The sequence below is a fragment of the Papio anubis genome, chromosome 5 (genome assembly GCF_008728515.1).
Source record: "Papio anubis isolate 15944 chromosome 5, Panubis1.0, whole genome shotgun sequence".
Lineage (NCBI taxonomy): Eukaryota > Metazoa > Chordata > Mammalia > Primates > Cercopithecidae > Papio > Papio anubis.
The window spans coordinates 135,545,138-135,558,903 of record NC_044980.1 but is presented as its reverse complement, the minus strand read 5'-3'; the positions used below and the strand labels follow the sequence as shown (position 1 = coordinate 135,558,903).

General features: G+C 45.7%; 1 protein-coding gene across 19 annotated transcripts in view; it reads right to left on the bottom strand.

Annotated features, from left to right (window-relative positions):
• The window catches only part of ARHGAP26 (Rho GTPase activating protein 26), a 519,008-nt gene that overhangs the window by 357,375 nt on the left and 147,867 nt on the right, over positions 1-13,766 (bottom strand). For all 19 annotated transcript variants that reach the window (XR_002522958.2, XR_004184011.1, XR_004184012.1 and 16 more), the window contains 2 exons: positions 5,448-5,543; positions 3,770-3,831 (listed from right to left, as the gene is read on the bottom strand). Coding sequence is in view for 13 of the 19 variants with exons in the window: in XM_009209293.4 (XP_009207557.2) it covers positions 3,770-3,831; positions 5,448-5,543 (158 nt within the window). In the remaining 6 variants the exon portion in view is untranslated. The remainder of the gene's footprint in view (positions 1-3,769; positions 3,832-5,447; positions 5,544-13,766) is intronic.

Here is a 13,766-nt window from a genome sequence, read left to right as displayed (position 1 = left end):
TCACCACTACACACTACACATTTATACACACACACACGCATACACCCATACACAGACACACAGACACACACATATATACACATCAGTATCTTGTAAAGGCTCACTTTGCCACCACTATCCCCAAAACAAAGAAGAGTGCTGAGACAAAGGGGCACTCAAACATTTTTGAATGACTAAATGCATGAATGATTTCTTGATTGACTGCCAACTGTGTGACCACGGGCAAAACATTTAACCTCTCTGGGCTCTGATTTCATCATCTGCAAAACGAGTGGGCTGAACTGTCCAGCTCTAAGATTCTATGGTCTTTTCTAAGGCAGTACAATATTTTACAGTTTTTCCTTTTAAGTCATTCACTTATCACTCTTTGCTCAACTAATTATTCCAGGAATCTCGCTGCAACAAAGCATTATTTTTCCTAAACCACACGCATGTCCACTGCAATGAAACTAACCGGGTAAATGCCAGAAGTCACAGATGGACACAGTAAAGAACTAACTGAACAATGGAAGGAACAGAAGAAGTCAAGTCTCCAAATTTATTCCCATTTGCCTTTTTCTCAATTTGGAGATCTCTTATTTCAGAAGAGTGACATTTAAGCCTAGAGTGTTGTGGTGTTAATTTGTTTGATTTTGTTATTTTTATTGTTATTTGATGTTACTTAATCAGTTCACTTAAGACTTCTCCACAAACCATTTGCAAGTCTCTGAAGCTCACAAAGGTGGGCCAAGCCCCTAAGTCAATGATTCTCAACCTTAACTACACAGGAGAATCACCTGGAAAGCTTTTAAAATTCCTATGTTTAGGCTACACTCTAACTAACTCAGAATCCCTGGACTTATTTAGTCCAAGACATCAGTATTTTTCAAACTCCCCAAGTTAAATCCAGTGGACATCCATGATTGAGAATGCAGTCCTAAGTAGCTGCTTATAATATGAAAGTGCTCATCTGCTCACCTGGGAATCAGGATACCCAAGTCCTTCTCCCAGCCATACTACTACTTGCTATCAGCCTTAATAAGACCTGTTTTCTCATCTGTCAAATGAGCAATTGCAGATGGTGAGGAATAAGGTCCCACTTAGTCTAAGATTCTATGACTGTGTAACATCCACTTGGTTCCAACACTGCCTGATGTTGGGGACATGGAAGCCCATTCGCCGCCCTTAAGGAACTCATATTTACTATAGGGCACAGACAGGTACAATGTTTATCAGGACACAATGTGGTAACACAGGATTAGAAGCATGAACTGGATGTTAGAAAATACCAAGGGTAGTCATATAACCCAGGAAGTCAAGAAAGGCTTCCCAGAGAGGGTGCAGCTTTGCTTGCTGAGTTTAACTGAACTGATGAAGTTGTCACAGGGCAAGGAGGTAGGGAAGGAGCTTGCAATGGCCAGATACTCAGATGCAGACAGTAGAAACTCAATTCACTGACATTAATAATAAAATTGCAGAGGCAAGCTGAAAAGTATAATCCAGTCATTGTTCCCTTACCACAGTCCATAGCAATCTGCAGGGTATTCATAGTGATTTGCTTACCACACCCCCACCCCCACCCCCAAATACTAACTCAGCCAAGAATCAGACTCAAAAGAATCATTTCCCTTTCTCAGGCACCAGCACATGCACAAACACACAAGCTTTCCCTTGCTTCCACCCACCACCAACCCCCACTGCTGCCGCCACCACCCTTCTGATTCTGGTTCAGGCACCAGCAGTGAGCAATCAAGAGAAACTGCTCTTTCTGTAGGGCAGAAGGTAAGAGGCTTCTACTCTGTTTGGAGTTTTAAAGGAATCCTCCTTTTTTTTTTTTTTTTTTTTTTTTTTTCTGACACACGGTCTTGCTCTGTTGTCCAGGCTAGAGTGCAATGGTGCAATCACAGATCACTGCAGCCTTGACCTCCCTGGCACAAGCGATCCTCCTACCTCCTCCTAAGTAGCTGGGACTACAAGCATATGCCACAATGCCAGGCTACTTAAAACAAAATTTGTTGAAATGGGGTCTATGTTGCCTCCAGACTGGTCTTGAACTCCTAGGCTCAAGCAATTATCTTACCTCGGCATCCCAAGGTGCTGGGATTACAGGCATGAGCCATGGATTACAGGCCATTACCTGGCCCCCACATGTTTTAATATAATGCAGTCTTGGGTTTGAACCCAGACTGTACCACTTATTAACTGTGTGATCCGTGACAAGTTACTTAACCTCTGTAAACCTCAATATCTTCATCTAAAAAATGGTGATAATACAGATACCACTTCCCAGAGTCATCATAAGGGTTAAAATAGAAAATGCACGTAAAGTACTTGGCTACATAATGTCTTGGTGAATAGTGTTCAAACTACCAACTGTTAGCATGGGAAGAGAAGAAAATGTTGATTGATGCAAGATTTCCTAGGACTTTGGAGCATTGCTGCCTGAAGACACGCCCTCCTAGTGGAAAATCAGTGGACAGGCAGCAGGGGACTTCAAGTCAGCAGGGGACTTCATTCCTCATATCTTAGGGATATGGAGGAAAATGCAAAGGAACTTCCTGTAGATGTGGAATCTCTTATCTGCTAATGCTGAACTATATCAGAATAAATTACAGGCTGGGCACGGTGGCTCATGCCTGTAATCCCAGCACTTTGAGAGGCAAGGCAGGAGGATCACTTAAGGTTTGGAGTTTGAGATCAGCCTGGGTAATACAGCAAGACCTCATCTCTACAAAAAAACAAAAATAAATTAGCTAGGCACAGTAGTGCAGACCTATAGTTGTAGCGACTCAGGAGACTGAAGCAGGAGGATCACTTGAGCCCAGGAGTTTGAAGCTACAGTGAGCTATGATGGCACCACTGCACTCCAGCCTAGGTGACAGAGTGAGGCCCTCTCTGTCTGCCAGAACAATAAATTCTAGTACAAAAGATATCTCTTAAGAACCTGGAGATCAGCATTTGACTCTTAAATGTGGACAATGCCTCTCTTGAAGAGCTTTTTATAGTTACCTTCATTACAAAGTACCTGTTCACTGTGTCCCTCCTACCTGGCAGGCACTGTGTTGGGTGCTTAAAAATGAAAAGCAAAGGCCGGGCACAGTGGCTCATGCCTGTAATCCCAGTACTTTGGGAGGCCGAGGCAGATGGATCACGAGCTCAGGAGATCGAGACCATCCTGGCTAACATGGCGAAACCCTGTCTCTACTAAAAATACAAAAATTAGCCGGGTGTGGTGGCGGGCACCTGTAGTCCCAGCTACTCGGGAGGCTGAGGCAGGAGAATGGCATGAACCCAGGAGGCGGAGCTTGCAGTGAGCCCAGATCACAGCACTGCACTCCAGCCTGGGCGACAGAGCAAGACTCCGTCTCAAAAAAAAAAAATGAAAAGGGAAGTGATCCCTGCGCTCAAAGCGTTCTTGATCAGGTTCAGTAAGATGGGGGAGGGGCAGAGTGAGGCACCTTCTTTCTCATTCTGCTGGTAGAGAATCTGAGGCCCAAAAAAGTGAAATAATTCAAAAGATCCACCCTTAAGTCATACACCTTATGAAAAGACCTTAAAATGAATCTTCAGAAGAACGTCATTTAACTACGTTGTTCTAAAGTTATCCACCAGAGTAATCCTTTAATATTTACAAAAGGCTTCAAACTCTACAAAGATGAGGCTTGCTGAAGAGCTCAAAACACTCAAATGGCAGAGTCTGGATTTGAATCTAGTTCCTCTGATAACCAATCCCTCACTCCCTCAACATGAACATACTATCTGGGACCAAGAGTAGCCCAGCCCTACTCACCATCCGTATCCGTTCATCTTCAAGATTCCTGAGGACAGTGGCAAACTCCTGCAAAGATCTTGCTGGAAAAGAGAAAGGGGCCATGAGGCGGAAGGAGTGTCACAGGTCTTGGGGAGCCTTTCCAGCTCTGGCTATTATGTTATGGATTTTAATTCCTTGGCACACACAGATGCCTAAAGTCAATTGCTTCCCAAGGCTCCCTTCATCTTTTTAATCATTAACCATTAAGGATGACCCAGAAATGCAGGTTAATTCCACCTGGCACTCTAGCTAGGGAATGATTTCTTCAAGGAAAAGATCTGCCTGTTCCTGAGAGTACCCAGGACTGGTGAGATGCTGGCAGGCTTCCAGGCCCCAGGCTGGAAGGGGCAGAGTTCCGCTTAGGAGTTGAAGGATTTCCTGTCCAGATTCGACCTCCTCAACCTTTGTCATGGCGTTGCGTCAGAACCCAGCCTTTTCTTTGGCACCAGAGCTAAACAAACAGTGCTGCTGGCATTGGAAGCCACATCTCTGGCTTCTCTTTGGGTTCCTCCTCTCTGAGTCCTCAAGCCACTCATTAATAGAATGCAGCTTGAAGCATGGTGCTCACACATGAACAGTCATCTTTGCCAAAACTATTCACAAAAGCAATAAGCATTATGTGCAGTGGCCCTGAGGATACTTGAGACCCTTAAGCCATGTTGGGAAAAGCATCCATACATTCACAAGTTACAAGGATGCGTTTTCACCACCCTCAGCTGTCTCCCAATTGCCTGTGCCAGCTCCAGATGCTGATGTTCTGCACGGCAACAGGAACTCAATAAGCATTTGAAGAATTAATTCATCCAATAAAACTTTCTCAATTCTTGCCCATTTAATGGAGTCAACCAAGGCGCCCATAGAAGAACAGTGTGCGATGACAAGGCCCTGGCAAAGAAAGGTGTCTTGACATTGCAAATCCTCCATGCTTACAGCTGCCTACAGATCAAGGCAGGTGATGGTGAAGAGTGAAGCAACACACCGTGGTGATAAACAGTAACCCATCTCAGCCTCTTTTTAAGGAAACAGGAGAGGCAGGGACCTCCCTGTAGACAGCACAGGAGAACCCGACATGGAGCTCCTCTCCCTATCTGAAGGCAGTGGCAGATGCATAGCTCAGCCAACTGCTGCCAGGTCAGAAGAGGGGGCCAGTAGATCAAATTCTCAAACTTTTTGAAGAAGCTGGAAAACTGGAATTTTAGATTATGAATTGAATTTGTATGGTCATTCAATGTTTAAAAAATGAGAGCCAAAGAAAACTGGGCTGTGTTCTGATCTCAGCCTATCATTTTGCAACCTCTGATCTAATTTTGCCCTCATCTACCTGTGTTCTACATATGCTCTAAGCTTAGTACTGTGGTTGGAGGGAAAGAATGTCACCAGTCAGAAAATCACTAAAGGGAGGTGGAAAGGAGAGTCCCACCACAAAACTTCAAGCTTTCTCTCTTGTAAGCTAGAGGGTGAGGCAATCCCAAAACTCAAGAAGACCAGAGTAGCCCCAAGCCCCGATCCTCACATATTTCTGGCCCTCCACTTCCACTAAGCACTTCCTTCTTTACTAACCTTAGAGACTTCCTATCCCAGGAAAAAGGCTCTGCTGGGACACTGAAGGCTATGACAAACAATGAACATTTTTATCTTCTGCACAGTTATGACTTACCTATACACATCTCATCATCTGTTTCTGCATCTCCTATGCACTGAAATTTAAATTCATTTAAGGAATCTGCAAACTTCCGCTTCGCTGAAGACAAATCTAGCAAGAAAAAGACAGGAAAAATCAGGAATTACTAAAATTAAACTGGCTTTCTGATTTGCTGCCCGTATTGGTCCTTCTAGGAATATCTTAGCAGGCGAATTTGTTCCTGAGTCCATTTCAAAGCACAAAAGAATATAAATTCAAAATAGCCAACCCTTGGTTATAACATGAAGCACTGATTTGTTCTAGAAGTTAATATTTTTGTTATATTGGCTTTAACAATTCGAGTTCTATCTCTACTTCCTAAAGGCAACTTGTCATCTCCATCTGACATGTGGGAATCCACTTGCCAAAGGAAGTTGGGGAGAAAGCTTGGATCAGATCCAACCTTAGTGTCCACAGCCTGCAGGTCTGCTCTACTACTGGCCCTCCAAGCAGTCAGTGCAGCTTTCCCCACATGTATGACTCAACAATAATTTCCCCTAGGTCCTACTCACAACACAAACTTTCACTAGGGAGGGAGCCTGGAGAAGGCTGGAAGGAGGGGCTGGGAACTGCCCTACCCATAGTACCTGGCCTTTCTCTTCTGACTCAAGCACAGGCGAGGCCCAGGTTCTCACAACCCTCTCCACTCTTCTCATGAGCAGAGTGGACTGCTGGCCTGACAAAGCTCACCTGAATTTTCCTGGCTGGCCACATCCAACACCACCAGGAGAACAAAGCCCCCGCAATGTTTTGTATTAGGGTAAAAACACATTCCACGCACAGTATCCATAAGAAAAACTCTCAAGGGCCCTTATCATTAAAAAATCATCATCATAAGCTTTCGCTGAAGATAGTAATGAAAGCCAACGATCCTTCCGAGCCTTCAACTTCTCTTAAGGGTATGAAACCACCAAGGTACCTTTAAGTGGACTGGCAGATCTGGCTGCTGAGGACAAATGTGCTTAACTTAATTCCATGTGCAGTCTCCCTGCAGATTAGGCTAATCATTCAAATTACCCTCATACATGTTTCCCTCATTGAAGGGGAAATGGCATTATGTCCAAATGCCCAGGGGAGGTAAACATGAGGCAGAACCGGCAACAAGGCCTGGCTTTAATAAGATATGGGCAGGGCAGGGGAGGGGTGTATTGTGGCTACACAGATCAGCATAACCTACTAGAATAAAAGCATCCGTGACTCCCAGTACTTTTTCTTAGCTCCCGGATTTGTCCCTTGAGGTTAGGGATCGTGTTTTCCATCTTTCTCTTTGGTTTGGTTTGTTTCCTCTGTGTACCTGGTAGTGTATCCTGCTCAGTGTATGCTGAACAAATGTGGGGGGCGGTGGAGGGGCACTGGATACAAATCCAATCCTCAGTGCTCATTCCAAGCAATGGCTGCCAGTGGAAGAGCCGGGCGTGGGCTGTGCTGCTGTTCTCAGGACCAGGGCTCAGGCTACTGCATGGAAAGCAGCTGCAGCTCCTACTCCTGGACTGCCCTCCCACACGCTGTGATGACACGGTCCTGAGCTAGCTGCAGCTTGTCCAAAGCGCTCTGCTCTACACCAAAAGAAGGCACTTGGGGTGGAGAAGGGGAACGCAGGAGCCAACAGTCTCTGATCTCCCCCTCGTTCAGTCACTTGCACAGAATGGTCCTTACCAAAATGTCAAAAGATGTAGGCAGGGGACTCAGGCATCTCACAAAACTGGCCAGCCCAGGCTGAGGCTATCCCTCAGAACACAAATCACAAAAGGCAAACCAAGAAGGAAACAGATGCACCTGAAAGCCAGAACATCGTGGGGAGGAAGGCAGGAGGAGGCCACAGGTAGACACGAGAAAAAAGGGAAAGACTAACATTTTAAAGTAGAAGACAGTGTTCTATTAGAGTCCCCAAATGTGTGTGCATCACATGTGGGTATGGTTATGCACATTCCTATTTTAGTCAGAATGTTCCCTGATCAGAACTCACAAAGGTCTGCACTAAGAGTAACACAGGTTTGCCTTTCTACCCACCTGACAATCCTGTGCCTCCCCCATAAGCAAGAGAAACTCAATCACCTCAACAAAGTGGAAACAGGTGAAATGCAAGTCAGGCTCGGGAAAGCTCCCAGCACACACCTGAAAAGCCGCACTGCCGAGGGCAGCTGCCAGTGAAGATCAGGGAGTGGCTGGTCATGCACAACGGGGCCTTTGTGAAGCTTCTGCACAGGGGGACCCGCTGAACCAGGGCAGGGCCTGTTAGCTTATGGTGACCTGATTTCCTTGTCCACTGGCACAGAGCACACCCTGCCACAGTGCAAGCCTGAGAAGCAGTGAGGACCCCATGAAGCTGAGGGAGAGGCCGATCCCCAGATAGATGATTAAGTAATGACTGCTGGTATGGAGTCAATATTGGGCTTCAGGTCAACGAGGAAAGCTGGGTAGAGTGAGAATCTTAATGAATGGACCTGAAAAAGGAACTCACCTCAGGCTTGATAGAGGAATTTTTCAGTAAAGTTAAAGTGGACAGCTGTCCTTTTACTTGTTTGGAATCCATTCCCCAGACTTCGGGACAGCATCTCAAGCTTGTTTTTGAGAACCTCCCTTCTCCACTTGCATTCTATGGGGTGGTGGTGACAGGCTGATCAACCCCAACCCCTTGCCCCCACCCCAATCCCACAGCTCCTGGGTTCAAGTTCTAGCTCCACCATAGATCAGATATGTAATCAACCCTGGGTTAGTCATAAAGTGTCAGTTATCTCATCTGACGAAGGCTGTCAGCCTGGGGGTTAGGCAGGGAGGATCCAGTGAGACATACTTTATAGGCACTTTGCACATCACAAGATTCAGTTCTAGGTATAGCTGGGCTGTTCTTTTCTCATATATGAGTCCTCCAGTAAGAGGAACCAGGAAAGGTAAGCATGAATAACTGTTTGGAGCTCGGAGAAGTTAAAGGACTAACATAAGAGCACAAGGCCACTAAGCAGAGGACCTGTGACTTAAGTCCTGTGAACTGAGATCCTTGTAGTATGTGGGAACACCATACCACTTCACCCCATTGAGGTAAACCCTCTATGTTACTTGAGAGAATGAAAACAACACTAAAAAGAGAATTTTCTACCTAAAAAACCATTGCTTCTTGCCTATTTCAACCCAGTAGGATTGGTGGTATCTTTTGTAGATTTTCACCTTGGATATGGAGCAGCCCGAAGATTTATTTCAAGAGCTTTCCCTCTGATGCACACAGGAATCTAACACACACATTCCAGTAAGAGGAGAGGGAAAAGAGAAGAGGCTGGCACTGGTGCTGGGTGCATGCCAAGCTTCGTGGCACCCTCCTCATATAACCCTGCTGTTTCATGTACAGGCAGTGCAAGACACAGCAAGGAGCCAAGCAGAGTCAATAATATTTACTTTGCAGAAACATCTGTTGCTAGAAAAGCAGAATGCTGGCCAGAGTGGAGGGAAGTCGTAACTGCCGGCATCTGGGGAGGCCAAGTATCTCCTTTCCAGAGTAGGTAGGGCTGTGCTTCTCTGAGTGAGGGGACCAGATGGCTAAGAAACATGGAAACAGCTAGAAGTTTGGGCCTTGAGAGACTGCTCCAAAAGCCACCTGCTCACTCAGGGACTAGAGGAAAGTGCCCTTCTTTTCTTAGAGATGCCAGCGGATACTAATCACCGGATTTAAGAAAATTTAACCCAAATAGATCCATCTTTCACTAACACAGAAGGTTTACCATAATTTTTTTAAAATTAGAATCTACCTTAATTTTATACAAGTTGCACCAGTAACACCACAAGTCAAGCCATTTCCTTTTTCTCCTTGGGTAAAACTTAACATACATGTGCACACACAAACATGGACTCAGGTAACCTTACAACTGTATTTTCAGTGTATTTCTATTGCCTTTGTGACCTCCAAAGTCACCAAAATTGTATATTAACTACCCTGAAATGTTTTGCTGCTCAGTCACATCTTTCTCTTTGGACTTAGAAAGTGATTACAGTTCCAGGAGGCCAAGGCAGGTGGATCACGAGGTCAGGAGTTCGACACCAGTCTGGCCAACACAGTGAAACCACATCTCTACTAAAAAATAAAAATACAAAAAAAAAAAAAAAAAAAAAAAAAAAAACCTGGGTGTGGTGGTGTGCACCTGTAATCCCAGCTACTTGGGCAGGCTGAGGCAGGAGAATCGCATGAACCCGGGAGGCGGAGGTTGCGGTGAGCCAAGGTTGCACCATTGCACTCCAGCCCAGGTGACAGTGTGAGACTCCGTCTCAAAAAAAAAAAAAGAGATTACAGTTCAGAAAGGCCATCACTGAGGTTAGAACTTGCAACAGGATTGGCCTTGTGGCTGCCTAAAGCATAAGAATACCAAAGTCCCCGGGCCTTGTTAATCTCTCCCTTTCCTGGACGCCAATTACTCTCTGTGCCTCATCACCTTGTATTTGGAATAATTCTGGAACTATTCATGAATGGCTTCATGTCACGAAGCACAAAGAGTGCCTTGGACAGGGCTGGACACAGTGTCCCTCAAAACCTGTTGTACTGATGTGACTGGGCAAGGAAACACAAGCTGGCTTACAGGTGAAACACCTGAGAGTCCCCAGAGAGGACCCATGACAGAGAGCTGAGACATGGACAAGAGCCCCAGAGAGACTTCAGGTTTAGCTCACACCCCCATTCCTAGGTCAAACTCAACACACTCAAAACCAAACTCTCTCTACTCAAACACCCTCTGCCACCCTCACCCCAGAGAGCCAGCCGAGGGCCTCTTCCTCATCCCCAGTGTGATGAAGGGGCACCGCCGTTCACCCTGCCACACAAGTCACCAGTGCACGTCATCCTCTCACACGTCAGGCTCCTTCATGTGCCATGTCCATTCCCAAGTCTGCCCATGTTGTCTCCTAAGCACGTCTCAATTCTGCTCACTCCTTCTCATCACTATCAGCAACCCCTAAACAAAACACTCCATTTGCCTACATAACTGCAACTGCCTCCTCTCTGGCCTCCCCACATCCACTTCTGTCCGTCACATCAGTTCTCCACCCAATTATGTCAACACCAGCAATGAGCCCTGTGATGGCTTCCCAGAGCGCTGGAGGTGAAGACAAAAGTCCCTCCCAAGGCCTCAGAGGCCCTACAGGGTCTGGCCTCCCCACACCCCTCTCTGGGCTCCAGCTGCTCCGGCCTCTGCCAGTTCCTGGGGCATGCCCAACTCCTACCTGCCACTACATGCCTGCAGCCCTTGGCCCAAAAGTTCTTTCCTCCAGGAAGCCTTCCCTGACTTATCTAATCAGGCTGAACCCACCCCTATTTCTCACTCTCTGAGTACTATACATCTTTTCTTCAGAGCAATTTTATATTTGTTCAGGTAATTCTTCTCTTCAAGTAATGCCTCCCCAACTAGTACATTCTATGAGGACAAGGATCATATCCCTTCATGATCACCGCTCTATCCCCAAAGTCCAACACTCTACCGCTTGACTGAGAGCAGGTGTTGCGGAAAGAACAGAGAGAGAGGAAATTGAGCACTCCACGAGTCCATTAGCTTTCATCAAAGGTGAACCTCCCGACTCCATGTTTGACAAGTGAAACAAAAAGCAGGTAAGTTAGGACAAACTCTCCAACTTACGTAAGTCTGGCTGGAGCCTGATAGATATGTGGGAATGTGCTTCCTATTAGCATATGACCACCTGCCTTCCTTTGAGGAAGAGTACCACAGAGCTGGAGGGACAGCCACCACCAGCAGGAGCATAAAGTAAAACCTCATCTCTACCAAGGAAGCTGGAGAAATGAGCTACACACAATCCAAATGCTGGCCACAACCAACTGTCCTCTCTTAGCCCCAGCACAAGCCCCAGGTTGCAGTTAAAACAGTTTAAGGAAGAGTCCCCAACGACCCGTCTTTCCTCTCTCCCCATATCTGGGAAGACTGAGAACATATCCAATCAGAAACTGTGCTTGGAGAGAGGCACTTCCCACAACTCCCCATTTCCCCAAGTCTGTATGTAGCATTTAACCTAGTTCGATGTGCTTAACTATAAGAAAAGCAAGTGATAGTCCCTTGTAAATACCACTCTACAGCCCAGACTCCTGGCATTGTACTAGCAAAAATAAACAAAACACATACACACACACGCACACACACACCCCCTGTGCGAATCTTAGAATGAAACAAAATTCTCCATAGCATTTTTCTTGTTTCCGTGACACGCAGTCTTATCTGTGGCCACTAGGTGGCAATCAACTATATCAAACACCTTGACCAAGCAGCTAATTTAAACAACAGCTAAGACTCAAGGAGAAATGACAGGGCCAGCCTTAAAGGCAGTGCTGAGGACAGATCCCGCCCTGCTGAGGAACAAATAACCACCTAGAAATGTACAGTGGACACTCAGCAACTGAAAGAGGGGCCCTGGCTTCCACGTGGGAAGAAGTGCTCTAACACATTCAGAGGGCCTGTGCTCTCTTACAGCAAGTCAAGCCTGAGACATGGAGTGGGAGGGGTACAGGGATGAAGTCACCACCACAGTGTCTCTCACGTTCTTTCAGCTCTGGCTGGAGCAGATTCAGAAAACCTCTCATCTCACCCAGGCAGATGATGTGCCCACCGACCACATCAGCCACGGTACATTACATAACGTGCATTCTGATCATACATCTGCGTGCTTTTCCTGAGGCCATTTCCCTAAAACAGCATTTCCTAAATGAGGCCATCACCAGCACTGATTCTGGAAAATTTGTTTTTCCAACCAGAGCGCTAAGGCTAATGAAATTTTCGGAGTTGATTTTTAAAATGAAATCAAGTAGAATAAAGAAGTGTTCCTCTTTCCAAAATGAGGTTTCTAATTCTATTTAGATGAAACACCCCTTAAAAATAATTTGGGCTACCCAAACTCACCTTAATCTATATCCAAATAACTATGAATATATTGTATACATTAACTTACTGAGTACTTACTATATAACATGTACCTACCAAGTACTTTAAATCCCTCCATCCTCACAACCATTCTGTCAAGTACATATTATTACCTCCGCTTTGCAGATGGAGAAACTGAGGCTCAGAGAGGTTAAATAATGTACGCAAGATCATGCAGGGAATGAGCGGTAATGTAAGAAACTTGGTCTCTCTGACTCCAAAACTCTTAACTACTACACTATATTGCCTAATTTACTCAAATATTTGAGAATCTGGTATCAATGTATCCAAAAAAATGAAAAGATGGTGTGTATACATTCCATACCTTAAGGGGAATACAATTTTTAGAATGGCCTAATCTGTGTGTACAAAACTACAAAATTAATGTAGACTGTGCTAGGGCAATCAGAGAGTAGACAAAAAATGGCTACAGAAGTGCAAGTGGGATATTATTCCAGTTAGGGCCATTGGGGCTTCAAAAAAAAGAAAAAAGAGAAGAACAAGGAGTAGCATTTGAGCTGAACCTTAAAGTTCACTCCTATCTGGATATGCAGAAAAGGGAAGCGGTACAAGGCAGGGAAGCAGTCATGGGAAGATGCTGTAGAAGTGGAAACATGGAGCAAGGAGATGTGAAATGCAGAACCTACCCAGAAAAAGCAGCAAGTTTAGATAGACGGGAGGTCAGAGTGGGAAGACCGGTTAGAATCAAACCATGGAAGGACCTGAATGCCAAGCTAAGGAATTTGAACTTACTCCCTTAAACAAATGGGAACTGGGGCCGGGCGCGGTGGCTCATGCCTGTAATCCCAACACTTTGGGAGGCCAAGGCGGGCGGATCACGAGGTCAGGAGATTGAGACCATCCTGGCTAACACGGTGAAACCCCGTCTCTACTAAAAATTTTTTTAAAAAATTAGTTGGGCATGGTGATGGGCACCTGTAGTCCCAGCTACTCGGGAGGCTGAGGCAGGAGAATGGCACGAACCTGGATGTGGAGCTTGCAGTGAGCCCAGATTGCGCCACTGCACTCCAGCCCAGGCCACAGAGCAAGACTTCATCTCAAAAAAAAAAGAAAGAAAGAAATGGGAACTGGATTGTTATACAGAGGAGCAACAAGATCAATTAAACAACAATTAAGCCTTTTACCAAGGAGCTGGCCCAGAACTTCGTTGGAGACACCTTCTGTAACTCCTCCAGCACACTTCACTATGAGAATGTGCAACCACAGCCAACGGGCATTCTCCCTGTAGGGTAACTAAATGACAGGCAACACCTCTCAACTTGGACATTTGTGCACAGGCCATTGGTCCGTCAGGAGATAAGGAAAGAGTTATAAGGGATTCAAAACAAAACTGCTCCGTGCTGAAAACTCCAAGTTCAGGGCCCACTATGAA